At 45.9% G+C, this 27,866-nt stretch overlaps 1 protein-coding gene across 13 annotated transcripts in view; it reads left to right on the forward strand.

Annotated features, from left to right (window-relative positions):
- Positions 1-2,020: 2,020 nt before the first annotated feature.
- Positions 2,021-27,866, forward strand: part of LOC121295546 (nucleosome-remodeling factor subunit BPTF-like) — a 36,238-nt gene continuing 10,392 nt past the window's right edge. For 2 of the 13 annotated variants that reach the window (XM_041220299.1, XM_041220300.1), the window contains exons 1-22: positions 2,022-2,765; positions 7,913-8,735; positions 11,675-11,895; positions 13,833-14,057; positions 14,308-14,508; positions 15,478-15,681; positions 16,123-16,295; positions 16,430-16,785; positions 17,105-17,236; positions 17,952-18,081; positions 18,524-18,659; positions 19,072-19,335; positions 19,534-21,916; positions 22,182-22,306; positions 22,537-22,665; positions 23,126-23,276; positions 23,590-23,713; positions 24,404-24,656; positions 24,986-25,144; positions 25,966-26,120; positions 26,702-26,831; positions 27,251-27,468. In XM_041220299.1, the coding sequence (XP_041076233.1) occupies positions 2,285-2,765; positions 7,913-8,735; positions 11,675-11,895; positions 13,833-14,057; positions 14,308-14,508; positions 15,478-15,681; positions 16,123-16,295; positions 16,430-16,785; positions 17,105-17,236; positions 17,952-18,081; positions 18,524-18,659; positions 19,072-19,335; positions 19,534-21,916; positions 22,182-22,306; positions 22,537-22,665; positions 23,126-23,276; positions 23,590-23,713; positions 24,404-24,656; positions 24,986-25,144; positions 25,966-26,120; positions 26,702-26,831; positions 27,251-27,468 (7,173 nt within the window). In that variant the 5' untranslated portion in view covers positions 2,022-2,284. Of the gene's footprint in view, positions 2,766-7,912; positions 8,736-11,674; positions 11,896-13,832; positions 14,058-14,307; positions 14,509-15,477; positions 15,682-16,122; positions 16,296-16,429; positions 16,786-17,104; positions 17,237-17,951; positions 18,082-18,523; positions 18,660-19,071; positions 19,336-19,533; positions 21,917-22,181; positions 22,307-22,536; positions 22,666-23,125; positions 23,277-23,589; positions 23,714-24,403; positions 24,657-24,985; positions 25,145-25,965; positions 26,121-26,701; positions 26,832-27,250; positions 27,469-27,866 lie in introns of all 13 variants that reach the window. The other 11 variants (XM_041220304.1, XM_041220305.1, XM_041220302.1 and 8 more) reach the window with 11 other exon arrangements.

Genomic DNA, 27,866 nt, shown 5'->3' on the forward strand with positions numbered 1-27,866 from the left:
GCAGGGTCGAGTCTCAGTCACGGGGCGTCTCCCCGAGCAGCTCGGCTCTCAGTCACGGCTCTCTCCCCCCCCGCAGCTCGAGCCGAGAGTCAGTCACGGCTCTCCCCACCCGAGCCGAGAGTGAGTGACGAGAGGGGGGGGGGGCGTCGAGCGAGAGTCAGTGCCGAGAGGCCTCTCCCCCCCAGCAGCCTCGCTCGAGCTCCCCCAGTCACGGCTCTCCCCCCCCCCGCAGCTCGGCTCTCAGTCACGGCTCTCCCCCCCCCGCAGCTCGGATCCAAGAGAGTAGGGCAGCTCGGATCTCACTCACGGGGGGGGGCAGCTCGAGTCAGCTCGAGAGTCAGTGCTCTCCCCCCCCCCGCAGCTCGACTCTCAGTCACGGCTCTCACCCCCCCGAGCTCGGGGGGCAGTCACGGCTCTCACCCCCCCCGCAGCTCGACTCTCACTCACGGCTCTCCCCCCGAGCTCGAGTCTCAGTCACGGGCTCTCGGGGGGAGTCCAGTCCCGAGCTAGAGGGCTCGAGCCCCCCCCGAGAGCTCGGCTCTCAGTCAAGGCTCTCTCCCCCCCCCGCAGCTCGACTCTCAGTCACGGGCTCTCCCCCCCCCGCAGCTCGAGCTCTCAGTCACGGCTCTCCCCCCCCCCCCGCAGGCTCGACTCTCAGGGGGGGCTCTCCCCCCCCCGAGAGCTCGGACTGCTCGAGTCACGGGGGGCTCCCCCCCCCCGCCAGCTCGATCTCAGTCACGGCTCTCCCCCCCCGCAGCTCGAGAGAGTCAGTCCGGAGGGGGGGGGGCCGAGCTCGGCTCTCAGTCACGGCTCTCCCCCCCCCGCAGCTCGGGGGGCTCAGTCACGGCTCTCCCCCCCCCCAGCAGATCGGCTCTCAGTCACGGCTCTCCCCCCCCCGCAGCTCTCGAGTCAGTTGCACGGGGGGGGGGGCCCGCAGCAGCTCGAGAGTCAGTCACGGCTCTCCCCCCCCCCGCAGCTCGACTCAGTCACTCACGGCCTCTCCCCCCCCGCAGCTCGACTCTCAGTCACGGCTCTCCCCCCCCCGCAGGGGGGGCGTCAGCCGGCTCTCCCCCCCCGCAGCTCGGGGGGGGCGTCACGGCTCTCCCCCCCCGCAGCTCGGATCTCTCCGAGTCACGGCTCTCCCCCGAGCTGCAGACCCCCCCCGCAGCTCGGCTCTCCCCCCCCCCCCCCGCAGCTCGGCTCTCAGTCACGGCTCTCCCCCCCCCGCAGCTCGGCTCTCAGTCACGGCTCTCCCCCCCCCGCAGCTCGGCTCTCAGTCACGGCTCTCCCCCCCCCCCCCCCCGCAGCTCGGCTCTCAGTCACGGCTCTCCCCCCCCCCGCAGCTCGGCTCTCAGTCACGGCTCTCCCCCCCCCGCAGCTCGGAGCTCGGTCAGCTCTCCCCCCCCCCCCGCAGCTCTCTCGAGCAGCGAGTCAGTGCCCCCGCAGAGAGCTCTCAGTCACGGCTCCTCCCCCCCCCGCAGCTCGGCTCTCAGTCACGGCTCTCTCCCCCCCAGCAGCTCGGGCTCTCCCGGTCGGGGGCGTCGAGCCCCCCGCAGCTCGAATCTCAGTCACGGCTCCCCCCCCCCCCCCAGATCCGCAGCTCGACTCTCAGTCACGGCTCTCCCCCCCCCCCGCAGCTCGGCTCTCAGTCACGGCTCTCCCCCCCCGCAGCTCGGCTCTCAGTCACGGCTCTCCCCCCCCAGCGCAGAGCTCGAGAGTCACGGCTCTCCCCCCCCCGCAGCTCGGCTCTCAGTCACGGCTTCTCCCCCCCCGCAGCTCGGAGATCTCACTCAAGGGCTCTCCCCCCCCGCAGCTCGGCTTCTCACTCACGGCTCTCCCCCCCCGCAGCTCGGCTCTCAGTCACGGCTCGAGCCCCCCCCCCCCGCAGCTCGACTCTCAGTCACGGCTCTCTCCCCCCCCCGAGCTCGGCTCTCAGTCACGGCTCTCCCCCCCCCCGCAGCTCGGCTCTCAGTCACGGCTCTCCTCTCGGCTCCTCTGGCGGAGCACGGCGCTCACGTGACCCGCGCTGGGCCTGCTGTCGGTTTTCAGCAGACGGAGAGAGAGGAAGAAAAATGGCGGCTGTAGGGGACCCGGAGCGGGATGCCGGCCATTCGGCTTGAGCTTTCTCTCCCTAACTGAGCCCGGGGCTGTAGCGGAACTGCTTCTCCAAATTCTGCAGAGGTTCAGCTTTCGGGCGGTACCCGTTTTCCCGGGTTTGCACCGGCGAGTCCCTGACAAAAACTGAAAGGGAAAATAATAGATTTTTTATATTTATCTGTAAAGGATGAGAGGGAGAAGAGGCAGGCCGCCCAAGCAGGCGCTGATGCAGGAGCCGTCTCCTGGCCCAGTCCGGGGTCTGAGACCCAGGCGGGTGTTGGGTGCAAAGGGGAGAGGTGCGCCCGAGGTCGAGATCGCGACTCCCAGGCGGGGGAATCACCATTCTTCCAGGGGCAGGAGGAAACTGGGATCGAGCACCGCGTCGGGGGGCAGAGGAAGAGGCAGGAGCGGAGCGGGCAGGGGAAGGAGGACCAGCAAGGTGGTCTACGATGACCACGAAAGCGACGAGGACGAGGAGGATGCCGTGAGCCTGCACTCCGAAGAGGACGAGCCCGTGGAAGAGGAGCCGCTGTCGGAGGAGGAAGAAGCGGCGCTTGACGACGAGTCCGATTACCTGGAGGAGATAGGCGAAGACGAGGATGATGATGATGGCAGCTTCTGCACAGAGAGCAGCTTTCGGAGCCACAGTACGTACAGCAGTACCCCAGGTAAAACCCTGTGCAATCTCCCGAGACAGACCGGGGAACGCACACCGAATGAATTAGAAATCGCAGAGGACGCTTTAGCATTGGTAAAAACAACAACAGTGCAGCAAGCGGCATTGTTCAAAATGGAGAATGCACTGGGTTCAATAGCAGGCCACGGCTTACTGAGGATCCCAGTCGCACTGCTGGTGTAATCGTGAAGTTTGTTTGTACTTTTAACAGTTACAGCTCCACGGGCAATCACGTCAAATGCATGCTGCTGTTGCTCCACCCGTATTCTAATTTTACATTATTTTTATTTATTTATTTGTTTATTTATTTTGCGTTAAATTAATAATATTATGAAATGCACTGCAATTTGCATTGTTTTGCTAACATTGCACATTCATTAAACACGCTTTGTTATGCCTCCAGTTCTTTTTTTTAAAGATCGTGTGTCTAGTTCCAATTGCGTTTTGTGGTTTAACCGGTATTTTGTGCATTAAGTCGTATTTTTCAGGTGCAATGCACGAATGCATTATGTTGCTGTATTTGCATCGCTAAGGAGCGGGATGGGATGTCAGTGATTAGGATGAGAGAAGCATGCAACAGTTGCCTTAGGTGGCAGGTACACAAACGTAGCCGAACTACGTAGTTACTGTGGCTGGTGGACATGATCATATTTGATGCACTTTGGTGAATTGACACAATATTTAGAAACGATTGGAGTAATTGTGCTGTTTGCACGATACTAATTGAACTGGGTGACAGTGCACCATGTGGCCCTTTTGTTTTGAAAAGCTGCATTAGCTCACGAGTTGCACAGGACAGTGGGGTTAATATAACAGGAGAGCCAGCGTGCTTTGCATAACCGACATGCTTATTCATATTTAAAATAAGATACACGTGTTGTTGCTAATCGGATCATTTTATGATTGTTTTGAAAAATAATTGTTTTGAGTAACCAAAATGTGTTTTGTGTTTTTATTGTCCTGGGTGGGGAGGGGGGTTCTTTTGATAACTACTATATACCAATTAACCCCCCCCCCCCCCCCCCCCCCCACACACACACACACACACACACACACACACACAAACCCCAGAAAACATTTATTTTGTAAGTTTACACACTTTTTTATATTCAAGTGCACTGTATGCTGTCAGTGCCCCCAAAGTTTGTGTTTGGTGTGTGTGTGTGTATGATATATATATATATATATATATATATATATATATATATATATATATATATTAGCGTGTGTATGTGATGTGTATATGTGTACATATATATGTGTATATATATCAATTATCACATATACACATATATATATAATATAATATAATAATATATATATATATATATGTGTGTGAGTGTGTGTGTGTATATATATATATATATATATATATATATATATATATATATATATAATATATGTAAAATAAAATATTAGGTGCCGCTTATTAACAACCTCGTGGTTCCCAGCAAAAGTTGTCAATAAGCGAAAAGCCCTCGTTTTCAAGTGTGTTTATATGGAATGATATATACCGTAGTTGTACATATATGGCACAGAAATAAAAATTAACACGAGAAACAAGAAATACCCAAGCGTAGAACTGTTTTCGCGTGTGTAAAACTAAAAAGGGAGTAGGGTGAACTACAACTGCCCTTACAATGAGTAAAGCAAACATAAAAAAAAATGTGTTGTACTTTACAGCCAAGTCTAAAGAACACCATTTTAAAATAAAAAATTGTCTAACGCTGTCAGCGTTTTACAATGTACCACTTCCCGCTGTAAATCCATCTCAATTTTGCCTGCAGCTTTGTAGCCAATTTCAAAGCCACAATTCTGCCTCAGTCTAGCAGAAATACGCAGTTGCGAAGTTGCAGTGGCACATAAACCATGCAAGTGCGCTCTGTAGCACTGGCAACTAGTAATAAAGCTGTCAACAAGCAGCGTGCATTTGCCAATATCAACATTACATTAACATTAAAGTCTATGGGACAGGATTGGTTTTTGGGAAAATGTTGTTAATAACCAATAGTTGTCTATATCAGGGTTGCTAATAACTGGCATCTACCGTGTGCATAATCTCTCGTGATAATCAAGTCCATGTATTTGCCCGTCTTATTGGTTGTTTTCACATGTGTATGTTTAAGCCTCCAGATAGGCACACCTGCTTGCACAGCCCAATACAAAGCATTGCATTAACAGTTCTTAATTCATTTATTGCAAGAGACTCCTTTGGACAAACATCCAAGCCTTAAAAAATAGAACTACAGTGAGATCTGTTGAAGCTACCTCGAGTTGGGTTTGCAGGTTAGATGCATGCTCTTTTTATACTGTCATCTCATATTTGCTATATTTCTATAAATAAAAACATTTAGTACAGTAATGGACGTAACTGAGGAAGGTAAGTCCTTAAATTAAGCAATTATGTCATCGTCTTAAAGTGAGAGTAAAGCTTCTGTGGTCGGCCACTGTAATTGTGTGGGATTAAGTTAATTGGGTCCTTCCATGCACGCGTCCTTTTGGTTTGTTAATGACCAACCTTTTAGCAGTGTTACATGCTTTTAGTGTTTGTGTTCAAGCTGGCAGTACTTGTTTTCATTGCTTTTAGTATGTTTAAAATTCTGTAATATTGGATAGAAGTTGATATTCGTGACCCATGTCTTGTTATGTTTCTAAAGTAAAAGATCTCTGTTTAATCTCGGTTTCCACCTGCCCTTCGTCACTTGCATGCAGTCTGCTCAGACCCCTTTTGCTTCTCAATTGAAATCATCAAGTGGTAAATTTGTATATTTAGAATTGCACAGCTGCGTTAGTAAGAGCGTGGGATTGTCTTTCTTTAGAGTGCCACTGGAACTGGCTGAAAAACACATTAATGCTGAGGGGTTGCTCAGCGCTCCTGGGTTCGATCCTGTTTTCCTAAAGTCAGCCTAAGGTTTTAAAGTGGTCTTTTTGCAATGAAAGTAATTGTACAAATTGATGCACAGTGGGTCTGAACCTGCAGGGGCCGAATGACTGAAGAGAAAATTAGAGCAAGTGCTTTGCAAAGAGCCACTCGTTACAGCAAATCAACCCGTATACCTGGTAAAACAGAATAGAAATGCCAAGAAGAGGAGAGGGTAGGTGGAGCTAAATGAACAGTGGGGTAGTATGTGAGGAGCCAAGCAGCAGAACATTGGAGCAGAACGTTAGTACCGTCTTAAACAAAAAAATAAAAATAAAACCATCTTATTCAATCAAGAGAGCCAGATTTGGTCATTCGAAGAGCCAGGTAGGACTCGGAAGCCATAGGTTGGCGACCCTTGGTTCAGGTGGAAGGTTTGTATTCACTCTTCCTAATAACCTTTACGCTGTTTACCGATGCACTGTGGCTCAGAGGAAAACCTTGGATTGATCCAGCTGCTGTGCACATCTGTTTTTTCCATCCATTCTGGATATATGGATGCACAGTGAACTATCTGCAGAACATCAGTGAAAGAAGCAACTTGTTAAAATTGGGGAGGGGGGTCCTTTCAAGCCTATAGTCATGGACTGAAGGTAATTCAAAATTAGATCTTAATAGTATGTAAATGTTCTGACTTCACTAGTGTGGCACGCAAACCTGAAGGACTGGCACTCTTGTAAGAAGTTATCACTGGTGTTCGCCTGTTGTACTGATAACACAAAGGATTCTGCACTCAGGACTGTAAACATGGCTTAAACAATAGAGGCCATTGAGACTCTGCTGGGGAATGCAAAGTACTGGCTCTGTTGGGGACTCAAGAATGCAGACAAAAAACAAAACAATTTCTTTCTTCTTCAGACCAGGGCATTGGACAGTTAACACAGCTTGCCCATCTCCATTTAGCTGAGGTTTTATTTTTTTTGAAGCTCTCAGACCTTTTTAACTACTCTATAATGATTCTGTGGGAATGACTGCCCCCTATTGATGTCTGATGGTTGTTGAATCCTGTCTATCATCCCTTGTTTGACTTTTTAAGGCTTTATTTCCAGATGAGTGCCGGTTCAGATCTGAAGCATGATGATTCCCTGTAAGCGTCTGTCTGTTTTTGTGCACAGCTGGCTTTGCTCCCCATCTCTGTCTGTAGTGTCAGTGGTGATACTGCTGAACTAACAATGTGTAAATAGAGGAGCATCTCTTTTCTTTTTATTTTGGGTTTTTTTGGTATTTAGACCAGTAATCTAGGCTAGGCACAAAGTCAACCCTGCACAAGCGTGAATGTGGTGCAGACTGTGAAGAATTGTCCAGGGAGAGTGCCAGGATTGTTGCGTAATATTTTAAAAAGGTGATTTTAATGCAGTTACACATCCTTACTTATTCTGTGAACACGTCGTACCTTACAGCGCACAGTATGTGAAGTAGCTTGTTCTGTTTTTAGTGGTATTTTTTTGTGCAATAAAGAAAAAAAAAAAAAGATTTTATTATTTCATCCGAAAACCAGAATAATAGGCTGTTGAGTTTGGTAAACCTCAGTATGGCTAACTTCAGTCCAAAAGTGGAGCTTAGGCGTAGAAGTTTTAATTAACTAAAAAGGAGGTTTACCTGAAGCTCTCTTTCAAATCTGGGATTTGCATATTCATGCACGTTATTTTTTCTACTAGCCTGCCTTTTTTTTGGATATCTTGTCTGTTACTCTGTTTCATTATTCCCGTATAGAACGGTTTTATTCTTCCAAGGTTAAACCCTTGACTCTTAGGGTTCCCTGATTCACATTCAAACCATCGTGCTTCAACATTGTGATCGTAATTAGATTTCTTTCCATTTATGACTTAAATTAAATGTTGACCGCATTTCTCTCTCTTCTCTCTCTCCCCCTCTCAACCCCTCCCCTCTCTATTTCTGCCAATGCAATAGATACAATATCTGCATTTGCTTCAGCTAATCAGATGTGTGCTGTTTGCTCTGGGTCCTGTCAACAATGCACTCTTGTAGATCTAACCAAAGTCACATTGTAACATTGGCAATGAGACAGTGGCATTGGGTGATTCCAACCCATAGTGGAAGGGGATGCATCAGGGAAATTAGATTAGATTGCTATTGCATAGGAGTTTCACCCATTCCAGATTTTAATACAAGCTTGATTAGCCACAGATGGAAGAAATATACTGCAAGCACATTGCTTTCTTTTGTTTTATTTATTTTTGGTTTGCTTGCCTATCTAGGGAGGAGACGGCAGAGGATTCATCGGCCTCGTTCGCCGATCTTTGAGGAGAAGGAGGTTCCTCCCCTGGAGCTCCCCAAGTCCTCCGAAGACCTCCTGGTGCCCACTGAGCAACTCCTGAACGTTGTGGCCATCTATGATGTCCTGAGGAACTTCGGCACGGTCCTGCGGCTTTCCCCCTTCCGCTTCGAAGACTTCTGCGCCGCCCTGGTGGGGCAGGAGCAGTGCACACTGATAGCAGAGACTCACATCGCCCTGCTGAAAGCCATCCTGAGGGAGGAGGACACCTCCAACACCAGCTTCGGCCCGGCCGACCTGAAGGACAGCGTGAACTCCACCTTGTACTTCATCGACGGCATGACGTGGCCGGAGGTGGTGCGGGTCTACTGTGAGAGCGACCGGGAGTACCACCATGTGCTGCCCTTCCACGAGGGGGAGGACTACCCCTACGGACCTCTGGAGAGCAAGATCAAGGTGCTGCAGTTCCTGGTGGACCAGTTCCTCACGACGAACATTGCCCGCGAGGAGCTCATGTCGGAGGGGGTGGTCCAATACGACGACCACTGCCGAGTCTGCCACAAGCTGGGGGACCTGCTATGCTGCGAGACCTGCTCGGCCGTCTACCACCTGGAGTGCGTGAAACCCCCTCTGGAGGAGGTGCCCGAGGACGAGTGGCAGTGTGAGATCTGCGTGGCGCACAAGGTGCCCGGCGTCACGGACTGTGTGGCAGAGAGCCAGAAAAGCAAGCCCTACATTCGGCAGGAGCCGATCGGCTACGACAGACACAGACGGAAATACTGGTTCCTGGATAGAAGAATAATAGTGTAAGTACGCTGGTCTTGGGTGGTTGTTGTTTTATTTAATTTTTTATAAACTGTTATTTTGGATTATTATACAGGGCTCTGTTCACAAACTCAGGAAGAGTTTTTGCAGCTGTTCTTTACTGTTGGTAATGGTACCATTAATAGTCCAGAACAGTTACCATGTCAGACTTGATTTTACTGAAGAAAACAGACTTTGTAATATATATGTGTAGAATGTCTGGGCTGCAGGTTGTGTAACACGGGTGTGTTAGCACCGCAGTTTTGGAATTCTGCCAAACGGCACAGCAGCTGTAGTAGTAGTGAGGATGGTGATAATCAATAACATAAATAATAAATCTAGTCCATTTATATGAGGCTTCAGAAACTTAAGAAGTCTCCTGAAGGGAAATCACAATGGCACAAAGGGGTTTGCCAGGATAGCGCTTGGAATTGGTTTAGTTTTGGCCACAGAAAGAAGCCATTGAGCCATCAGCAGCACAAACTCCAGCAGTGCGCCTTGTATTCATTGGAGGATCTGTGTGAAATACTGGCTGACCAGGCTCAACCCTTCAACAGTTCATGGCTCTGAGATTAGACAAGCTCAAGATGCAAAGCGTGAGACTGCGGAGAGGAGAGTAACATTTTGCAGGGAGGCAGTAATCTTTTATATTATTGCACCGCTACTTGCATGATTTGTGTTCTCAGCGCTACCAGTGACATCTCCTGGAAGGAAATAAAAAGCCGCCATTTATATGTCTCTTGAGTTTAACACTTGGGATGTAAATCAGTCCGTTAATTTAAGTTTGTACTTTTATAGTCCTAGCGTTTTACATGGGTAGGACTGTAGCAAGGACACCCAGTGTTACATAACGGCTCTAGATGGGTTAGGACTACTCTGGTTCATTGTTTTACTGTGAGTATCCCGTGCTGGGTCAAGTGCAGATTCAAGTATGCTGTGTGGGGAAAGTGCAGAAGCCTCTGTGCCCCCTTGTTGGGGCGGCTGTTCAGTGACGTCTTTGTGTCGTTGCCTGGACAGTGGACCTTTTATCTGAGATACTTGGCTACTTCTTGAGTCTCCTTTAAGTTTTTTTTTAAATGAGTTGCAACAATGAAAGCAGTGCTCAACCAAGGCTGTGAATGCTCAAGCTTGTGTAGAGCATGGTGTTGAAGCTGCTGCAGAATATCTGGGAGACCCACCCCCCCAGTACCAGGTGGACACAGCGCTGTGTTTCATTATACTGCATGTAAAAGCATAAGTGCTGTATCCCCCCCCCCCCCCCCCCCCAGCCACCTCAACAGGTTTCACAATACACCCGCAGGCAATCATTTTCTGATTCAGAGATGATATTGATTCACACTACTGATGGTCGTGAACTGAATGTGTGTGTGTGTGTATAAAAAATTATATATATGGGAAATCCACAGAAACCTAAGATTGAAACTCTTAGGTTATTACCAGGAGATGGTGCATTGCACTTTGTAAAAATCCTGTTAGAGTAGGCAGTCACTTTAAAGGAAGTTCTTTTAGCTGCAACGTTAAGGTTGTTTGCATCGTTCTTGCACATGCCCATCTGTCCATTAAAATGTTTTTGCAGATTTAGATATTCCTGCATACTGGAGTTTTATAGGAATACAAATGATGCAGTATGTTAAACACTGTTAAGGCACTGTAACCTGTATTCCACAAGCTGTGGCTTTGTCATTGTACCACGAAATAGGTAGTATACTATGCTAACATTTTTATTTTAATTGTATGTATACTACAAAATGAAAACACAGTTGGTTCAAATGCTCTGCATAATCCAGTCAGCACTCGCGTATGCGACTTTTGTTGGAATTTGTTAGCGCACAAGTTGGGGGAATAACGCAGCAGTAAAAGACAGAACCTTGTCCGTTCTTTCAGGGAACACAAAAAAGATACAATGTCAAAAAGTAAGTCGGATTCCATTTGGATATACTGTAATGGGTTTTGTTGGTACAGTACTATATTTTCAACAGTAGTATTTTAATTCAGAACGATATGAATGTCACTCTCCAAAAGAGACGACTGAACATGTGAACTGCAATACAGTACATACTTCTAAATCTGTTACATATTGTAGCAGTGTGAAAAAATTCCCGTTAAAGATACAACAGCAAAATGAAATCAAAATGTTACCCATGCGTAGAACTGCGGAAAAGGCAATGCAATTTAGCAAAAGATTTAAATTAAATAAATAAAGTAACAGTATCCAAAGTCAGTCTTCAAAGTTGCAGAATATAGTGCTTGATAAGGCCCGTGTGTCACAGTTCACTTGCAAATGAAAATGCACTAAAGCAATTAAAGTGCATCACAGTATCTAAAACTGTTTAATGATTGCCTTTTACATTTCTGTGCCTGGTCTCGTTCGCTTTGTTTTTGGAGGAAGCGCTGTGTAACTGCAGCGCACAGTAAAGACAGCCTGATTTGCCATGCCAGAATTAAAAAAAAATAATAAAAAATGACGGTAAACAAGTCAATTGTAACGTTGAAGAGATGGGCTTTGTATCAGAAAACTGGTGTGTCGGAAATCGTGTGTGACGGGCAAGTGCATTAATTTGTTATATATATATATATATATATATATATATATATATATATATATATATATATATATATATATATATATATATATATATATATCATGGGAATTGATTTTATTCTTAATAGGACGACGGTAAAACGCGACTGACATGTATCGGAGTGTCATATATCCGAATGCTGACTGTATAAATAAGTAGTACATTATATCCTAGTGGGAATGTAGACTGCTGTTTGACATCATTACATTTAGGAGTCTGTTGGCATAAATAAGTCCTGTGGCTACCATACCATACCAGTGTAATTTGCACAGCGCCCTTCGTGTGCAAGCATCCCAGGGCGCTTTACAAAAAGCCAACAACAGCCAGTTAGTTCCCTTACTGTGTTTTTCATTGTTTAGAGAGGAAGATGGGGAACACGAGAAGAAGGTTATTTGGTACTACAGCACAAAGGTTCAGCTGGCAGAACTGCTTGAACGCCTGGACAAGGACTATTGGGAAAGTGAACTTTGTAAAGTCCTGGAAGAAATGAGAGAGGAAATTCACTCTCACATGGACATCACTGAGGATCTCACCAACAAAGCCAGTGGCAATAACAAGTCATTTTTGACAGCAGCTAACGGTAAGCGACACCTATCCCCAGACCAGTACAGCAACACAAACAGATCCTGTTATTTTCAGTTTTTACAAAAGCTACAGGCTTTAGCCCGTGCTAATCATGTCAAAACACAGTGCTACCTGTGTGTTTTATCTGCCTTGCACTTAAACAATAGTGAAGTATAGCATGTGACAATTTACTGTAAACATAACCATGAATTATTGAATCTTGAAATAGGAAAGGAGCACTCTACTGATTTTTACCAAGATACAAATCCACGACTAGCTAGCCATAAATTGCAGCAGTATAGGTCTCTGTTTTGTCTTTCAAATCATTTTAAAAGGAAATATCAAAATCTAAAGTTTAGCATACTATATTGTAGCAGATTCCAAAAAAAGAAGCTTCCAGTGACCTCCAAAGGGGGGCAGGCTTGGTGTATTCATTGAAAAAGCATTTTTAAAAATGAGCAGTATTCCAGGTGGAAGATCTGAGGGAAAGGTTTAAAAGGCTAGCAGGTGCGGGATACTGATCAACTATACAGCACACCTTCACTAGAGACTGTCCTGAAGGCCGGCAGCTCTGCAGGGAGAGAATCGAGCTGGTGTTCAGTGTTGCTGTACACCTGCCCGGGTATCTATAATGGATTCAGGTGAAGAAAGGCTGCGTTGGTAGTGATACTGAGCAGTTAGACACCCTGTGCTTGTTACCTGTAAAAGATGCCGACCTTGTCAAAAAAAAAAAAAAAGGTTGTTTTTTAAATTGGCTGTGCCTGCTAGTCATTTTGATGTGTGTATTTGTTCACTTGGAACCTTGAAGTGGAGATTTCAATATTTATCTACTTTAATTCTAGGCAAGATACAAGCGAGCGTGTATTTGACTGGTGTTTGATGTGTGAAACTCCAATTGATTCGTGAATCATTGGAGCATTCGCTTATGAAAGCTGATTTATGTCTGGCAGGTGCCTAGCAGCTACTGCATACTTGGGAGACATAGGAACATTTGGAAAGACTGTAATTCACACTGTAACCAAGTATGCATTGCCTCCTACAGTGGAAATCATTCTGCACCTATGTAGACAGAGATCAAGAAGCATCTTCATGGATAAATACAACTGAAGATGAAAGGGCAGAGGGGTTGTACTACTGGAGTTATTAAAAAGAAAACGGACTGTTTTAGTGCATTTCAAGTTCAATTCTCTGTACAGTCTACATTTTATAATGTTTTTTAGTTTATTTTTTTTAAGTTTCTTCCAGTTTATAAACTGATTTGAAGTCCTACTGGACAAGTTGTATTGTGCTTGAATCTGTTACTGTTGCACCCAGCTTTTCCTTGTAGCAGGCAGTTAATTGTCTTGCATGGCTATTTTTAGACTGCAGGGTAGACATGTATTCATTTCACTGAGGTGGCTTGTTAAGCAGGGTTTGGATAAGCACTCTCTCAGACGCACCTTTTGTGTCCATTTTATTTATTTATTCAAGAAACTTCTGCATTAGTGTAGCTTCATGCACACTTACTGTTCTTTATTAAATACACACGTAACAAAATAAAAAGACTTTACAGCTGTGTACATAGCTGTCCAAGTCTGTCCAGTTGTGCGTATTGCAATCTCCATACCTGCCATAAACCAGCAGTGAAGCTATTGCATGCATGCTAACAGGAAGAATGTTTTGTTTTTAAACAATGGGGCTGATGGGAAATGCAAACCAGTTATACTTGCAGCAAGAGAAATACATACATTTATCCAAGTTCTGGTAAATTGCTTTGTTATCGGAATATAAGTACAGCCAGAACATTTGTTCTTAGAGCTGTTATAACTTTTGTCAAACCCTCTGCAGTGAATAATTCTTTTGACATTCATTCATTCATCCAACAAAACTCTGTTCAGAGGAAATTGCATTTTTCTTTTTTTTAATGGTCATTCTCTTGCCCCCCCCCCCCCCCCCCCCCAATATCATATTAAGATGAGATTTTGGAGCGGTTAAAAGCGAAACAGGACGCGGAGCTGGAAGAAGTGAAGAGGAAAGCAGCTGAAGAGGCTGCGAAGATGCGCAAGGAGAGCGGGGGCGAGAGCCAACACGAGCCGGAGAAGAGCGAGCAGGAGCAGGAGCAGGAGCAGGCATCGCAACCACACCAGGACAAGGAACCGAAAACAACACCGGAGCAGCCTGAGAACGAGCAGGGGAGGGGTAAGCCATACCACCTACCAGAGGAACCTGCTCTGGAACACTGCATACAATGAAGAACAGTGCAAACATTCAGGGAGTTAGAGAATACTCGTGCGTAAGAGTAATTGCTAAATACTGGGTTTTATTTTTCTAAATTTGAGGATGGGGATGCTCTGATCCTTTTAATCACTTGTATACCTATTGGAGGAGCCCTCACCTCCTTCACTCATGTCTCGTACAAATTGCTGCCTGTGTTTGTAAATTTTTTCAGCAGCAGCAGCAGCCTCACTCAGTGCGGAGGAGAGCAGTAACTCAGAGACGTTGCAGTCTGCAGCCCCCAGCACCAGCCCTGCTGCAGAGGACTTGGGTTCAAAGGAAGGGAAAAGCACGACGGAGGCTCTGCAAGCAGCAACCCTTACCAGCCAGACACCTGAGGAGAAGCCAGCTGCCCAGGCTGAGCAGGACGCTGCAGGTACAGAGCAGGGGATGGAAATACAATTCCCATTGCATAGCACTTGGTTTACTTTGAGCTCAGTTACACAAGTGCCACTAGATGTCGCAAGCCCTTTAAGATTAAACTGCAATGGGAGTCCTGTAGTATTATCGTATACCCCCCCTCCAACATGCACACACCGGGGAAGTATGTCGCATGCAACAGGGCTATAGTAGAAGCGTCCATCCACATGTCACGTTTTTGAATTTTACATAGTTCTAAAAAGTCATTGAGGATTTATTTGAGCATTTAGAGCAGCAGCAGCAGAGTGGCAAACAATTAGCACCACAAGATGTTTAAAGAAGCAACAAAAATATATATGCAGGTTTAGTTTATTTTAGTAAGAATAATTCATAGCCCAGATTGTAGATTGAAAATATGTTTTAAAATAAATAAATAAATACAAATGGGAAACTTTAAAATAACATCCCCCTCACTGGAGAGATTACTGCGTGGAGAGAGGAATGCTGTTTGAGAAGCTGGAAATTGCTGTAGAATAATAATAATAATCTTTATTTTTATATAGCGCCTTTCATAGTTGCCCTTTACAGAATATGAGACTCTTTTGTGTGAACTGTGAACAGCGTCTCACCCGAAAAACAAAAGCACAAGGAGGTTTAGTGATTTGCTCAGGATCACACATTGAGTCAGTGGCTAAGCTGGGATTTGAACTGGGCACCTCCTGGTTACAAGTCTATTTCTTTAACCACTGGACCACACAGCTTCCTATAGAACTGAGGTGCAATGTTTTATTTGCCTGTGCCACAAGGGGGAAGTGTTGCACTGAACTTTTTTTTTTTTTTTTAAATCCCCATGATATGAAACGTTTGTTTTTAGAGGCTTGCAGTCTGCTCTGTGGGTAGAACTGGATTCAAAGCAAAGGTACATTTTGGCAGTATTCCTTTTTTTGTAATGTCGTTGTTTCTGTGTGTGTCGTGCTTCACTCAGATAAAGCAGAAGAGGCCAGCTCCAGCAATGGAGAGAGCGCCTCGACCCCCGTCCCTCCGTCCTCACAAGCGAACGATGAGAACAGCAGCAGCAGCATCACCTCCTCCTACGAACCCCACAACTCGACCACCCCCAAACCAGCAGACGAGGGGGACCTCGCTGACAAGTCCTCCCAGTCTTCAGTCGCCAGTCAAGAGGAGACAGGTAGCCCTTCTGGGTTTTTTAAAGCAGATTAATCTCTTCACTCTTCCAAATTAAACAGATCTGCTTATAAAGTAGATGCAGTGTCTTGCGGTAAAAAATGCAAATGTCATAAATTCAGGGATGGCAATAAGACTCCCATTGCAAGCAGTTTGATCCATGTCTAGTTTTACTATGAGTAAGGCACACCTGAACGTGTTGCCTATACTCTGTCTAATCAGGCTCATTTGAAATCCTGCAATGATAAAAACTGCTAAGCAACAGGTGTCTTATTCCCATCCATCCTAAGTTAGCTGTTTTCCCCAGATTGCAAATATTTTTCTTAGACCTGTTTTCATGCCTGTAAGTTTGAAAGTTAAACAGTAATTCTGCTTATGTTGATTATGTAAGTGGGCACTGTGTTTGGGGGAGTGAAGAGTACCGTCGTGATTGGGTTCTCTGCAGGTGAAAACAAAGCGGAGAGCAGCGATGGAGCAGCGAGTGGGAAGGGCACGCCCGGCTCCACGCGGATGGTCACGCGGTTACGGAACCCAGACAGCAAGCTGAGTCTGCTCAAGAGCCAGCAGGTCGCTGCCGCAGCCCACGAGGCAAACAAGTACTACAAGGAAGGCAAAGAGGTGAGTGGCAGACCCCTTCAAATAAAAAATAATCAGAAGAGATATCTTTAATAACCTTTTGTCACATGACCCATATTCCACGTGCTGTGACATCATGGCGACCTGCATTTCATTCTGATTCTTGCTTTGTCTAGGTCCTGGTGGTGAACTCTCAAGGCGAAGTCTCCCGACTAAGTACCAGGAAGGAAATTGTGATGAAGGGGAACCTCAGCAACTACTTCAAGCTGGGCCAGGAGGGGAAGTACCGGGTCTACCACAACCAGTACAGCACCAACGCCATGGCCCTGAACAAGCACCAGCACCGTGAGGACCACGACAAGCGACGGCACCTGTCCCACAAGTTCTGCATGACCCCCGCCGGTGACTTCAAGTGGAACGGCTCTGTGCACGGCTCCAAGGTGCTGACCATCTCCACACTGAGGCTGACCATCATACAGCTGGAAAACAACGTGCCAGCACCCTTCCTGCACCCCAACTGGGCTTCACACAGGTGAGGCATGCCAACCTGTTCTAATATGGCTTGCCAAATCTCTAACTGGCAACTAATACAGCTAATGTGAAACGTAGAAGCCCTATTCTAATCTTGAGACCCTTTTTGTAAGGAGGGTATGAACAGTAATTTTGCACATCTGTGCTGTATCTGTCTTTTTTTTTTTCCATTAGGACTTTCATTTGTGTCAAAAGGTTATATATCTGTTTACTGTCTTGAAACATGATCTGTACCCGTGTGGTACATTGCACAACTGTGTGAAATGAATTTATCTCCTTTAAAACATTAAAACATATCTACCCCACCCTCCCTTCAACAGGTCTAACTGGATTAAGGCTGTTCAGATGTGCAGTAAAGCCAGGGAGTTTGCGCTCGCCTTAGCCATCCTGGAGTGTGCCATTAAACCTGTCGTCATGCTGCCTGTGTGGAAGGATGCACTTGGGCACACGAGGCAAGTACTATGTAGGGAGCAACCACGTACAGTGCCACCATGTGCCCCCTCCCTGCGCTCCGAGAGGGTACAGCAGGTCAATACCAGACTTTTCACTTGTGACCTGAACCGGATTTCAACAGTGAACCAGTGAATTATAACGCACTTTAGCACATTTTTTTCCTTTAATATAAGTATATTCAGATGTGTGAGTGTGGTTTTCTTCTAATCTGATGTGAGGTTTAATTGCCTCGTAAGTACGCTAACTGCTGGTTTCACAAACTCCGGTTAGCACTAATCTTGAGCTACCTAAGATAAGCTAGTGCAGCTGTTTTTAAGGGGAGGGATAGTGGGATCAAACGACTGCTGTCCAGCAACACGTTGACAAAATCAACATACCAGAAAAAGGTGCAGCTGCTGGTCAAACGGAGTCCTTTGCGTGAGGAAATGTTTATTTAGAACCACTACCTGTTCTGCTGTTTTTAAACCCGACCACATCTTTCCTCTCGAGTCACAAAGCATGCTTGTGTTCTGTACTGAAATTACCTGGCACTGATCCGGGTAGTATATTGAAGCAGTTCACGCTGTATTCTTGGCTACAGGGTGGGGTGGGGTGGGGGGTGCTGCTCAGTAAGTGTTTAGACTTCGCCAAAAACAACACCAGGAGTTATATGCTGGTACTTCTGATAGAGCCCCGGTTTTTCTGGTTCATTTATTTTTATTTATTCAATGTCAGGTTGCACCGCATGACATCCATAGAGCGGGAGGAGAAAGAAAAAGTGAAAAAGAGGGAGAAGAAGCAAGAGGATGAAGAAACCATGCAGCAGGCCACGTGGGTTAAATACACCATTCCCATTAAGCACCAGGTAAGTGCTGGCATGCAGCTGCTCCCAGAGCTGTTTAATTCTTGCTTGTCACGTGATTAAAGCCCCCTGAAAGACTAGGGGCTGCAGTAACGAAATGCTCATCTCTAGCAAGATGTCTTAAATAAAGCCCCTGAGCTGTTCTTTTAGGAGCTTTTTTTATTCAACATGAGTGTTTTCTTTTTTAGATGAATGGTGTTCCCTTAGCACGGTGGTAAATGCTTTGTGAATGTGGGCCATAATAGTTCCCTTCTTAAGTTAGGAACTTTTTTTTATGTGATCTGAATAATACAGTGCAGTTAGGAAATGGAGCCCATACTAATAAACCCCTGGCTTTTCGTTTATTTTACAGCAGACTGAATTAAAAATCACCCCAAGCGAGAATGAAATGCACTGTTTAAATTCACCTGTCACAGAGCTGTTTCATTTCCTTTGACTGTCGCAGGTGTGGAAGCAGAAGGGAGAGGAGTATCGCGTGACTGGGTACGGTGGGTGGAGCTGGGTTAGTAAAACGCACGTCCAGCGCTTCGTTCCCAGGCTGCCAGGAAACACCAATGTCAATTACAGGAAAGCTCTGGAGGGTAGGTTGGGACTCAGGGAGTGGGGATCTAGCTCATTGGACAAGCTACAGTACATAAAGCTGCTGTGCAGTTTGAATAAATACCCAGTTTACCTCTGCCATTGCGTTTGGTCAGCTGCCCAGGTGTCAAGCTCAGAACTATGTTCATAATATGCAGAATACCTAGAGATACTTGTATAATCAACATTAAGTAAAAAGAAGTCTTAAACTTTTTGATGTATACAAAAAATACTATACCCCCAAAATAATATAAAGCTGCATATTGTATTTCTGTCAATATAATTAAGCTTTAGAGTCTTATCTTTGGTGACCATATATCATTTTTCAAAGTGTTTTTATAAAATGTTAAATTCAGTTGATGCCGCTTTCTATGGTTTCTTTACTAACATGTTTGTTTTTATTATTTTCATAAGCAAAAAGCAATAAGGAAGTCGCAGAGTCCCAAAAACCGGATCTTGATAAAAGGAAAAACTCATCCAGAGTGAAAACAGAGTCCGACGCTCGTGAGAAAGACCCTAAGTCCTCCAGAGATTCAAAGATTCAGAGCTTACCGGAAAAGGACAAGGACCAAACTGCTCCCAGCGAGTCTCCCGAGGACAGACCTGCGCATGAGGAGGAGGCTGAGAAGATGGAAGTGGAGACCAGCCCTGCAGAGCCAAGTCCAGAGGAAGAAAAAGGTATCCGTAGACTTGACTGCTCGTACAGGTTGTAAAAAAAATACCCAAGCTGAGTAACTAACTTTTTAAAAGGTGGCCTCGGTTAGTCATTGGCATGCTGTGTTTTTGTAGAATTGTATTTTGTGTTTTTCTTCATGTCTTGATATGTTGTCTGACACGCCATCTAAAATAACAATTTTATGTTTTGCTTTTTTCCAGGGAAAAACGAAAGTGCCGCTTCTGACGGTGAGAAGGCCGTGAAGGAGGAGCCGATGGAAGACGACGCAGTGAAAACGGAATCGCTGTCAAAGACGAAACCTTTCGAGGACGACGTGGTCAATGTCAGCGAGGGCTTTCAGCTAAGGACTGCGTACAGAAAGAAAGTGAAAGCCTCCAAACTGGACAGCCTGCTCGAAAGGAGGGTCAAGCAGTTCACTTTGGAGGAGAAGCAGAGGCTGGAGCGGCTCAAGCAGACGTCTCTGGTGAAGCACGTAGCAGGTGCCATTGTCCCCCAGTGCGCAGTCAGAGTCAAAGCAGAGTACAAAGCGATCGTGACAGACGAAGGAAAGCCTGAGCCACCAGCTGCAGTGAAAGCTGACAGCGCTCTGACGGAGAAAGCCCAGCCTTCAAGGACAGAGAGCAGTCTGGCTACAGCTGACTCCTCGCTGGGGGAACAAGAGGTCACGAAGGACAACCAGGAAGACGAGAAGACGGTTACAGAAAGCCAGCAGGGCTCTGAAGATCCCGTCTCCATTCAGAAAGAGAATGGGGAAAGCACCACTGACTCCATGGAACAAAATCAGGGACCCAAAAAGACACCAGACGTGCCCACTGACCTGTTGTCTGAGCCTGTGCATAAAAAACAATTGACTGAGTCTCAAAACTCTGAGGAGACTATAAAACCAGACCCCAAATTAGAATCCAGCAGTGAAGACAAGTGTGTCGATTCTGACTTGACCCCAGTAGGTATAAAGACTGAAATTCTTAGTGAAGCGGTAGAACCCCCTGATGCAGAAGAGCACAAAGCTCTCTGCAAAGATGCGAGTGAAAAAAACCCCGCTTCTAAAACTGAACTTTCCGTGGAAAGCAAGTCTGAGCCAAGCGCATCGGAATTGAACGGCGGCGGGCGGAAAAGTGAAACGCATCGGGTAGAAAAACTGGATTTGATGGAGCGAAGCATCGACCAGAATCTATCAGACAAGCGACCAAACGAAGGGGAGGAAAAAAACAATTGTCCCCAAGTCCAGGACACCGAGAAAAAAGATGAGGCTGAGAACATTTCAGAGTCCACGGTTAATAAGCGTTCCCTGGAGGAGATCAACAAAGTGTGCCTGGACCAAATGGACACGGAAGACAGCAAAGCAGAGATCAGCAGAGCTGGGGAGGAAGAAGCTAAAGAGCACCTTCCTGTCACTCCAGCCCAGGTCAATGGAAAAGATGGGGCAGAAAGTAATTCAACTGCAGACTGCAAACCCCCTGTAAAAGAGCCCTCGAACGCCAAGCTTCCAAATAACATTGACGGGAAAGTTCACAGCCTATCTAAGGCAAGTTGTGACAGTGAAATAAAAAGTTTGTCGCTGGAGGATCCGGTGAAACCTCTGATGAATGGTGATATGGGCGTGGAGGGAGCTAAAGAGAAGTCTAACAACATAGAGGCTCAGTCTTTGCCTTCCAGCCCGTCCCTAGTTGATGGGGAAAGCAAGGTTGCAGTTGCCGATCAGGACTATTTGCCCCCGATCAAAATGGCTAAACTGGGAAATATTATCGAGGAAGCTGTCAACTCTGCTGTGTCTACTACTACGCCTACGCCTGTGGATGCAAGTCCTGACAGTGCAACCCAACCCAAAGTCAAAGGAGAACAGAGCAGTAACGAAGAGGAGCCCATGGAAACGGAAAAGCCGGCGCCCAAGAAAATAATAATCCCCTCCCCGGTTCCTTCGGCAGAGGAATCCAGCCTCAGCAGCGACTTCGCCGACGAGAGCGTTCACCAGCCGGAACAAAACAAGGCTGAAACCAACTGGGAGGACGGTGTCAAAACCATCATCACCAAAGTGACCACCACCACCACCACCGTTTCCACAGAGTCAAAGACCGTTCAGATCGCCGAGGTGTCCAGTACGCAGAGCAGCAAGCCCACGATGGTGGCTTCCACGGAGGACTCTGCCGTGTCCACCCTGACCACGATGACGAAGACCACAGTTACCAAAGTGACCTCTCCCACGCAGGACCGCAGCGTGGTCTCAGTGCTGGAGGAGAGCAAGACCACTGTCAAGACCACGCTGACGGACTCCGCCACCGGTCCCTCGGGCACTTCTGTCACCACCATGACCGTCAGCAAGGAGTACTCCACGAGAGACAGGGTCAGGCTGATGAAATTCTCACGGACGAAAAAGATGCGGTCTGGGACGGCCCTGCCTTCCTACCGCAAGTTCATCACCAAAAGCAGCAAGAAGAGCATATTTGTTCTGCCCAACGACGACCTGAGAAAGCTGGCCAGGAGAGGTGGGATCCGAGAGGTGCCAGTGTTCAATTACAACGCGAAGCCTGCACTGGATATCTGGCCCTACCCTTCACCAAGACCCACGTTTGGGATCACATGGAGGTCAGCCACTCATTATTATTGCATTGCTATTAAACACTTTATTTTTGTGCTTTTTAATTTAAAAATGCTAATTTTAAGAATACATTAGTCAAAACGTTTGTCGTTATCCATTGCATTTCTGAAGCCACCAGTTTTAAGGTATAGGTGTGTTTTCAGGTTTTGATTCTGCTAGAGTTTGGTTACGTATTGCCCTTTCACCTTTTACAGTTTTAAAGTTTTACTTCTGAAAACATGTTAGTCATGCTTTCTGATTTCTTTTATTTAGGTATCGTCTCCAGACAGTGAAATCCCTAGCGGGAGTAAGCCTAATGTTGCGGTTGCTGTGGGCTAGCCTGAGGTGGGATGACATGGGAGTGAAGCCTTCATCTAGTGCGGGCACCACACGCACAGGTAACAGCAGACGCGGAAGGTTACGGTCGTTTCTGTCCTAGTTTGTACATTACTTTTTATTCCACGCTGTGCAGTAATTGATATTGGTGCATTGTTGGTTCCACACGTCAGTCAACTTTTGTACATAAGAGATTACTTTTCAATGTCTTTTTTTTTTTTTTTTTATTGCTAATTTGCAAGATAATTTTCATTGTTTTGAATGATTTCCCTGTTCACCCCAACCTCTGCAGAAACTTCAGAAACGGAAATCACCACGACTGAGATAATGAAGCGCAGAGACGTTGGCCCCTATGGAATCCGCTCAGAGTACTGCATCAGGAAGATAATCTGCCCGATCGGCGCGCCCGAAACTCCAAAAGGTATCGGTTCTATTGCACCATGCAACGTTTTGACACCAGTTGGTCTCCGTGATGAAAATAATCGAAGTCCTTTAAACCTTGGTTCTGGTTTTATTTTCTCCAGTAATCGGTAGTTGATAGCATCACTGTATAGGTAGGCATTTCTGAGTGTAGGCATTTCTTTTGAGAAAGCTAATGGCTTTAGTGTTAATCAACCATAAGATCCTGATTTTTAAAGACTTTCCTCAAATCATTGTACTAGTTTATTTGAGTGTTTCTGCAATCTTTGTTGATAAAACAAAGTAACATTGATTGCTTAAAACAGTTATTTCAATTACAATCAGAGATCGTGCTGCACTTTGAAATTCTGTATTTTGTAAACTTGTGTAATCTTTTCGTGTACTACTTTTAAAGAATCTTAAAGCATTTAAATTTATTTTTTTATTTTTTAAATCTGGCTGTTTTTTCCCCTCTTCTACAGAAACGCCCACTCCACAAAGGAAAGGTCTTCGGTCCAGCGCTCTGAGGCCAAAGAAGCCGGAAGCCCCCAAGCAGACGGGCCCAGTGGTGCTGGAGACGTGGGTGGCAGAGGACGAGCTGGACCTGTGGGAGATCAGGGCGTTTTCCGAAAGGTAAGAGCTCGGCATTTACCACTTCCGATTTTTAAACAGTTTGAACTGTTTCAAGAAACTTTATAAACTCAGTGACTAACATTTCGACTAGAAGTCTCTCAATGCCTTCAGTTAAACTAGACTTGTATTCCCAACGCTCTTCATTGAATTAAGTCTCTTGGTATTTGTAAATGTAGCACTGTTCATTTTTTCTAGTTCTGGATATCCCTTTTTGTTTAACCCGCGCTGATTTTACATGCAGTGTTTGTTGTGTGCTCGATTTCGACGCCGCTGTGACCCCGCTAAGCGTGCGCATCTGTCTCTGTCGTTGCAGGGTTGAGAAGGAGAAGGCACAGGCTGCAGAGCAGCAGGCAAAGGTTAGTGAGCAGAAGAAAGACGAGGAGTTCAAGGCCCAAATGGAGGCTCAGCTGAAGCAGCAGAGATTGGCTGCCCAGCAGGTGGGATGATAAAAATTGCTCCCAACCTTGCACTAGGGTGAAACCTGTCTAATAATCAAACTGTCCAAACGGGAGTGAATACGGGGTCTTTGTATATATGTAGGTTGTCCCATTTATATTTACACAACCGTTGAGACATAGCATTCTGGGGAGTCTTATTGCTGTAACACATAATAAATCCCTGTTGGTCAGTTTAAATTCATCTTGATCTTTGACCACCTGTGATATTTTTATGTTGTTCATCCCACCCCAGCCTCGCCATCACTCTTATCTGTGTAACAAAAACTCCATGATGTGCCACATACTCCTGTAGGTTAAAAATCTAAAAAGTTTGTAGTTGTGGCTGAACTGGGACATTTTAGCTAGGGCTCCCTGCAAAGCACAATGCAATTCTTAACGTCCGAGCGCGGTTTAAGTATTGGAAGGAAGAAGTTAGCCACTGATAAATGCTTGTGCCTGCTTGGCTCGCTTTATGATTGTGTTTTTTTTTTTTTAACATTTATGGAAGCCGACATGGTCTTAATAATACAGGTGGAGTTTAAGGCAGGCTTTTAAATTTAGTTTTTATCTTGTGTTAAACAATAAAATGTAATTTAATAAAAGGCCTTGCTGCTGGCTCCTCCTCTTTGTTTTCATGAGTTACAGATCATTTTGAGTTGATTATAACTCTCTTCCTCCCCTTCCTGACAGAAGCGTCTGGATCAGCAGAAGCAGTCCCCAGCCGCAAGCACGGCCTCCCCTGTGACCACCACTGGCAGCACCACCAATGCTATGTCCACCCCCCAGAAAGTAGTGGTAGGCTCCTTGACAAGCCAGGTCACCCCCGGAACCAAAGTGGTACTGGCCACCAAGATGGGCTCGCCTACTGCTGTGACATTCCAGCAGAACAAGAACTTCCATCAGACCTTCGCTTCCTGGGTCAAGCAGGGCCAGACCAGTACAGGTAAGGGCGAGCGGCGAGTAGACATGAATAGTTTCATTTTAGAGCAAACTGTAGGTAGGCTGAGTGACCTCAAGTTTAGTTTGACTACCGCACAGCTTCATCTTACTGCATAGTCCCATTAAAACAACTTCAATGGGAGTTTTCAAAAATGCCATGTTGTGGAGCTTAATAAATCATATAGGGTTTATTCGTTGTCCAGCCCTGTATTAAATTATTGTTTTCCACCGGACTCTAACTTGTAATGAGTTGTGAATGGCATGAAGGAACAGCTGTCTGTGCCCTGGGTTGTCAGAGCAGAGTTGTACTGACTGCGTTGTGTGTTTCGCCAGCCACCAGTACAGTTGCCACAGTAGCAGCAAGCGTAACCACGGCAGGGCAGACGTTCCAGATCACGGGCAGTCCGATGTCGGGCAAAGTGATTACTACCAAACTGCCCCTCCCGGCCAACAGCAAAATCATCACTGTCAATGTGCCAGCGACACAAGGAGGTACTGTTCCACGGAAACCTGTGCGTGATGGGGTGCTTCCCGGCTGTACTGCTGTTGTGGCACCGATCGCAATAGAACACCCTTTCAATCTGTAGAGAGGATCATTCGTGAACAAAGCACCTAAAATGCAGTGAACGCAAAAAAATATATATATATCCTAGCTAGAATTAATTTTTTTATATATATATATTAAAGTATGAAGTTCTGTAAGTAAGGGAGCGGTATTCTTAACAAGTGGACATGCTGAACTACAAAAATAAACACTTGATCCTTTTCTTGTGACACCCACGTTTCATTTTTTCTTTTTTAAAAGGGTCCAAACAGACGGTGTGTTTTTCCAACATGGCTTTTTTTTTTTTTTTTTTTTTTTAACTGTTTGTTTTGGAAGTAATTAAGTAAGGAAGTGAAAATGAAAACAAGTTTGTGCTGGGAGGGGACCGGCTGCCAGCACAGGTAGCCGACTGTACGCTTTTTCTAATTTTAAATTTTTCAAAGTAGCGCTGCTCTCTGAATGTCTGCCAGCTATGCAGTACCTACTAGGAATTATTTGTTAACCATTTCCTCGTGATCATCACTTCTGTGATGCCATGCAGTAATGGGAAAGTTTTGACTGAAGTGTTAACCTCAGCCACAGCTGGCATTACCTGCTTCTGAACTGTTTACCCTTGTTGCAGCTCTGCATCCTGAGCCGAAATGCCACTTGGCATCCATGCAGTACTGGCTAAGATGCTGTTCCAGTAGTTGCATTGAAGAGTATGATGGTAACATGGCTCTGAAAGCAGAGTGTTCACCTGGGTTCTGTGTTGTTTGTTTGTTTCTAGGTGTAGTTCAGGTCCAACAGAAAGTCCTGGGTATCATTCCATCCAGCACTGCGGCCAGCCAGCAAACCTTCACGTCATTCCAGCCCCGGACAGCCACCGTAACCATCCGGCCCAATACCCCTGGCACTGTCACGGGCCCGGCCGGCACTCAGCAGGTACTTCACTCGCTGTCCTTGTGTAAGCTTTCAGAGGCACTGCAGCTATTCACTTTCATGCCCGTTGATAAATTTTGCCCCTGTTTTTTAGATTAAAATCCATTCTTTGTGAAGATTGGGGAAGCTATTCCAGCCTATTTTATTGTTATGGCTTGGACATCAGGAATCCTACTGTTGCTCGTATTGAATATACAGTGCAGGCAGTGGGATCTTCAGTGTACAAAAGTACTGATGCTGGGATGGAAATACAACTCCTGTTGCATTGCGGTGTCCCCCATTCCACGTTTTTAAGCTTGATTAGCCCCAGTGTATAGGTAACAAACTCAGGTGTGTCTTATTAACCAGGAATGGATCAAACTGCTGTGCAGTGTCCATACCTGAGTATATGTTTATATATTTGTATTTGTGTCAACAACCTTTGGCTTAGAAATAAATGTACTGCTTTTATGTACAGCTTCAAACTACTTATGTGCCTGTGTTGTTGTTTTTTTTTTTTTTTATTTAATCTTCCTTGTTTCTGTGTTAGCCTGATGTCACTTTTCAAATGTTCTCTTTTTGTTATTTATTCATTTTAAACGCAGGTGATAACTGGAGGAGCACAGATCCGTCCTGGGATGACCGTTATTCGGACCCCCCTCCAGCAGACCACCTCCCTCGGCAAGACCATCATCCGAACCCCGCTGATGGTACAGCAAGGTATTCTCCCGGCCAGTAGGTTCAACTCTGTTTATATCTCCCAGCGCGTGAGTGCATGACCACCTCCATTTCAACACACCCGCTGACATCTCTCATGCATGCTGCAAACAGGGAGCCAGCAAATCCTTTCCTGGTAGACAGAAAGATGGGATTGTACTAAACTTTTGGTCCAGTTCAGTTTACTCCTCACCTATGGAATAAAACAAATGTTTTTTATTTTAGAATTTTAATGCTCGGTTTGTGTGAAATTTTACAAAAATCCAAGTTCATGTCCATGGCGTTTTGTTATATACACCACGTTAGGTGGTGTTATTAGTGTTAATCGGGGTCTGTAAAACCAGACACTGTTTGCTGTCCTTGAGGACAGGAATTGTGAGCGTGTATCTCTGGGCACCCCTAATGATCCAATCTGTACGCCCCCCCACCCCCTCCAGCTCAGACGCAGCAGGTTGTAACACAGATCATCCGCGGGCAGCCGGTATCCACTGCCATCCACACAAGCCCAGTGCACAGGATGGTGACGACCTCCGCCCAGCACCCCGCAGCCAGCCCCCAGACACAGCCTGCCACCCCCCAGGGGCCGGGGCCACGGCCGCAACAGGGCCAGGTAAAGCTAACTCTGGCACAGCTCACCCAGCTGACACAGGGACAGGTGAGTGGGGATGCGAGTTCACTCCGGGTGGGGGTACGAAATCTATTGACTTCCCTGTCAGCTTAAACAATATTGTTATTATTATTATTGTTGTTGTCATTATCATCATCATCATTATTAATCTGTATTTTCTTGATTATGATTTTCATGATTGTGACTTATTATTGTCCACCAATGTGAAAATAATAATACCAATTTATATATATATAATATGTTGTTTTGCTTTGCTAATAAGCTATAGTAGCACTATTGTAATTCAATAATTGACTTGAAGTCTATAAGACATACACTCTGCTGTATCTTCTGAAGTCCTCTGTTGCCCTCTTTGGCACATTTTCCTTACTCTCTATAGAAAAACCATAATATATGTAATATATGTGTGCATATTTTGTGTATGG

The sequence above is a fragment of the Polyodon spathula genome, chromosome 20 (assembly GCF_017654505.1).
Source record: "Polyodon spathula isolate WHYD16114869_AA chromosome 20, ASM1765450v1, whole genome shotgun sequence".
NCBI lineage: Eukaryota > Metazoa > Chordata > Actinopteri > Acipenseriformes > Polyodontidae > Polyodon > Polyodon spathula.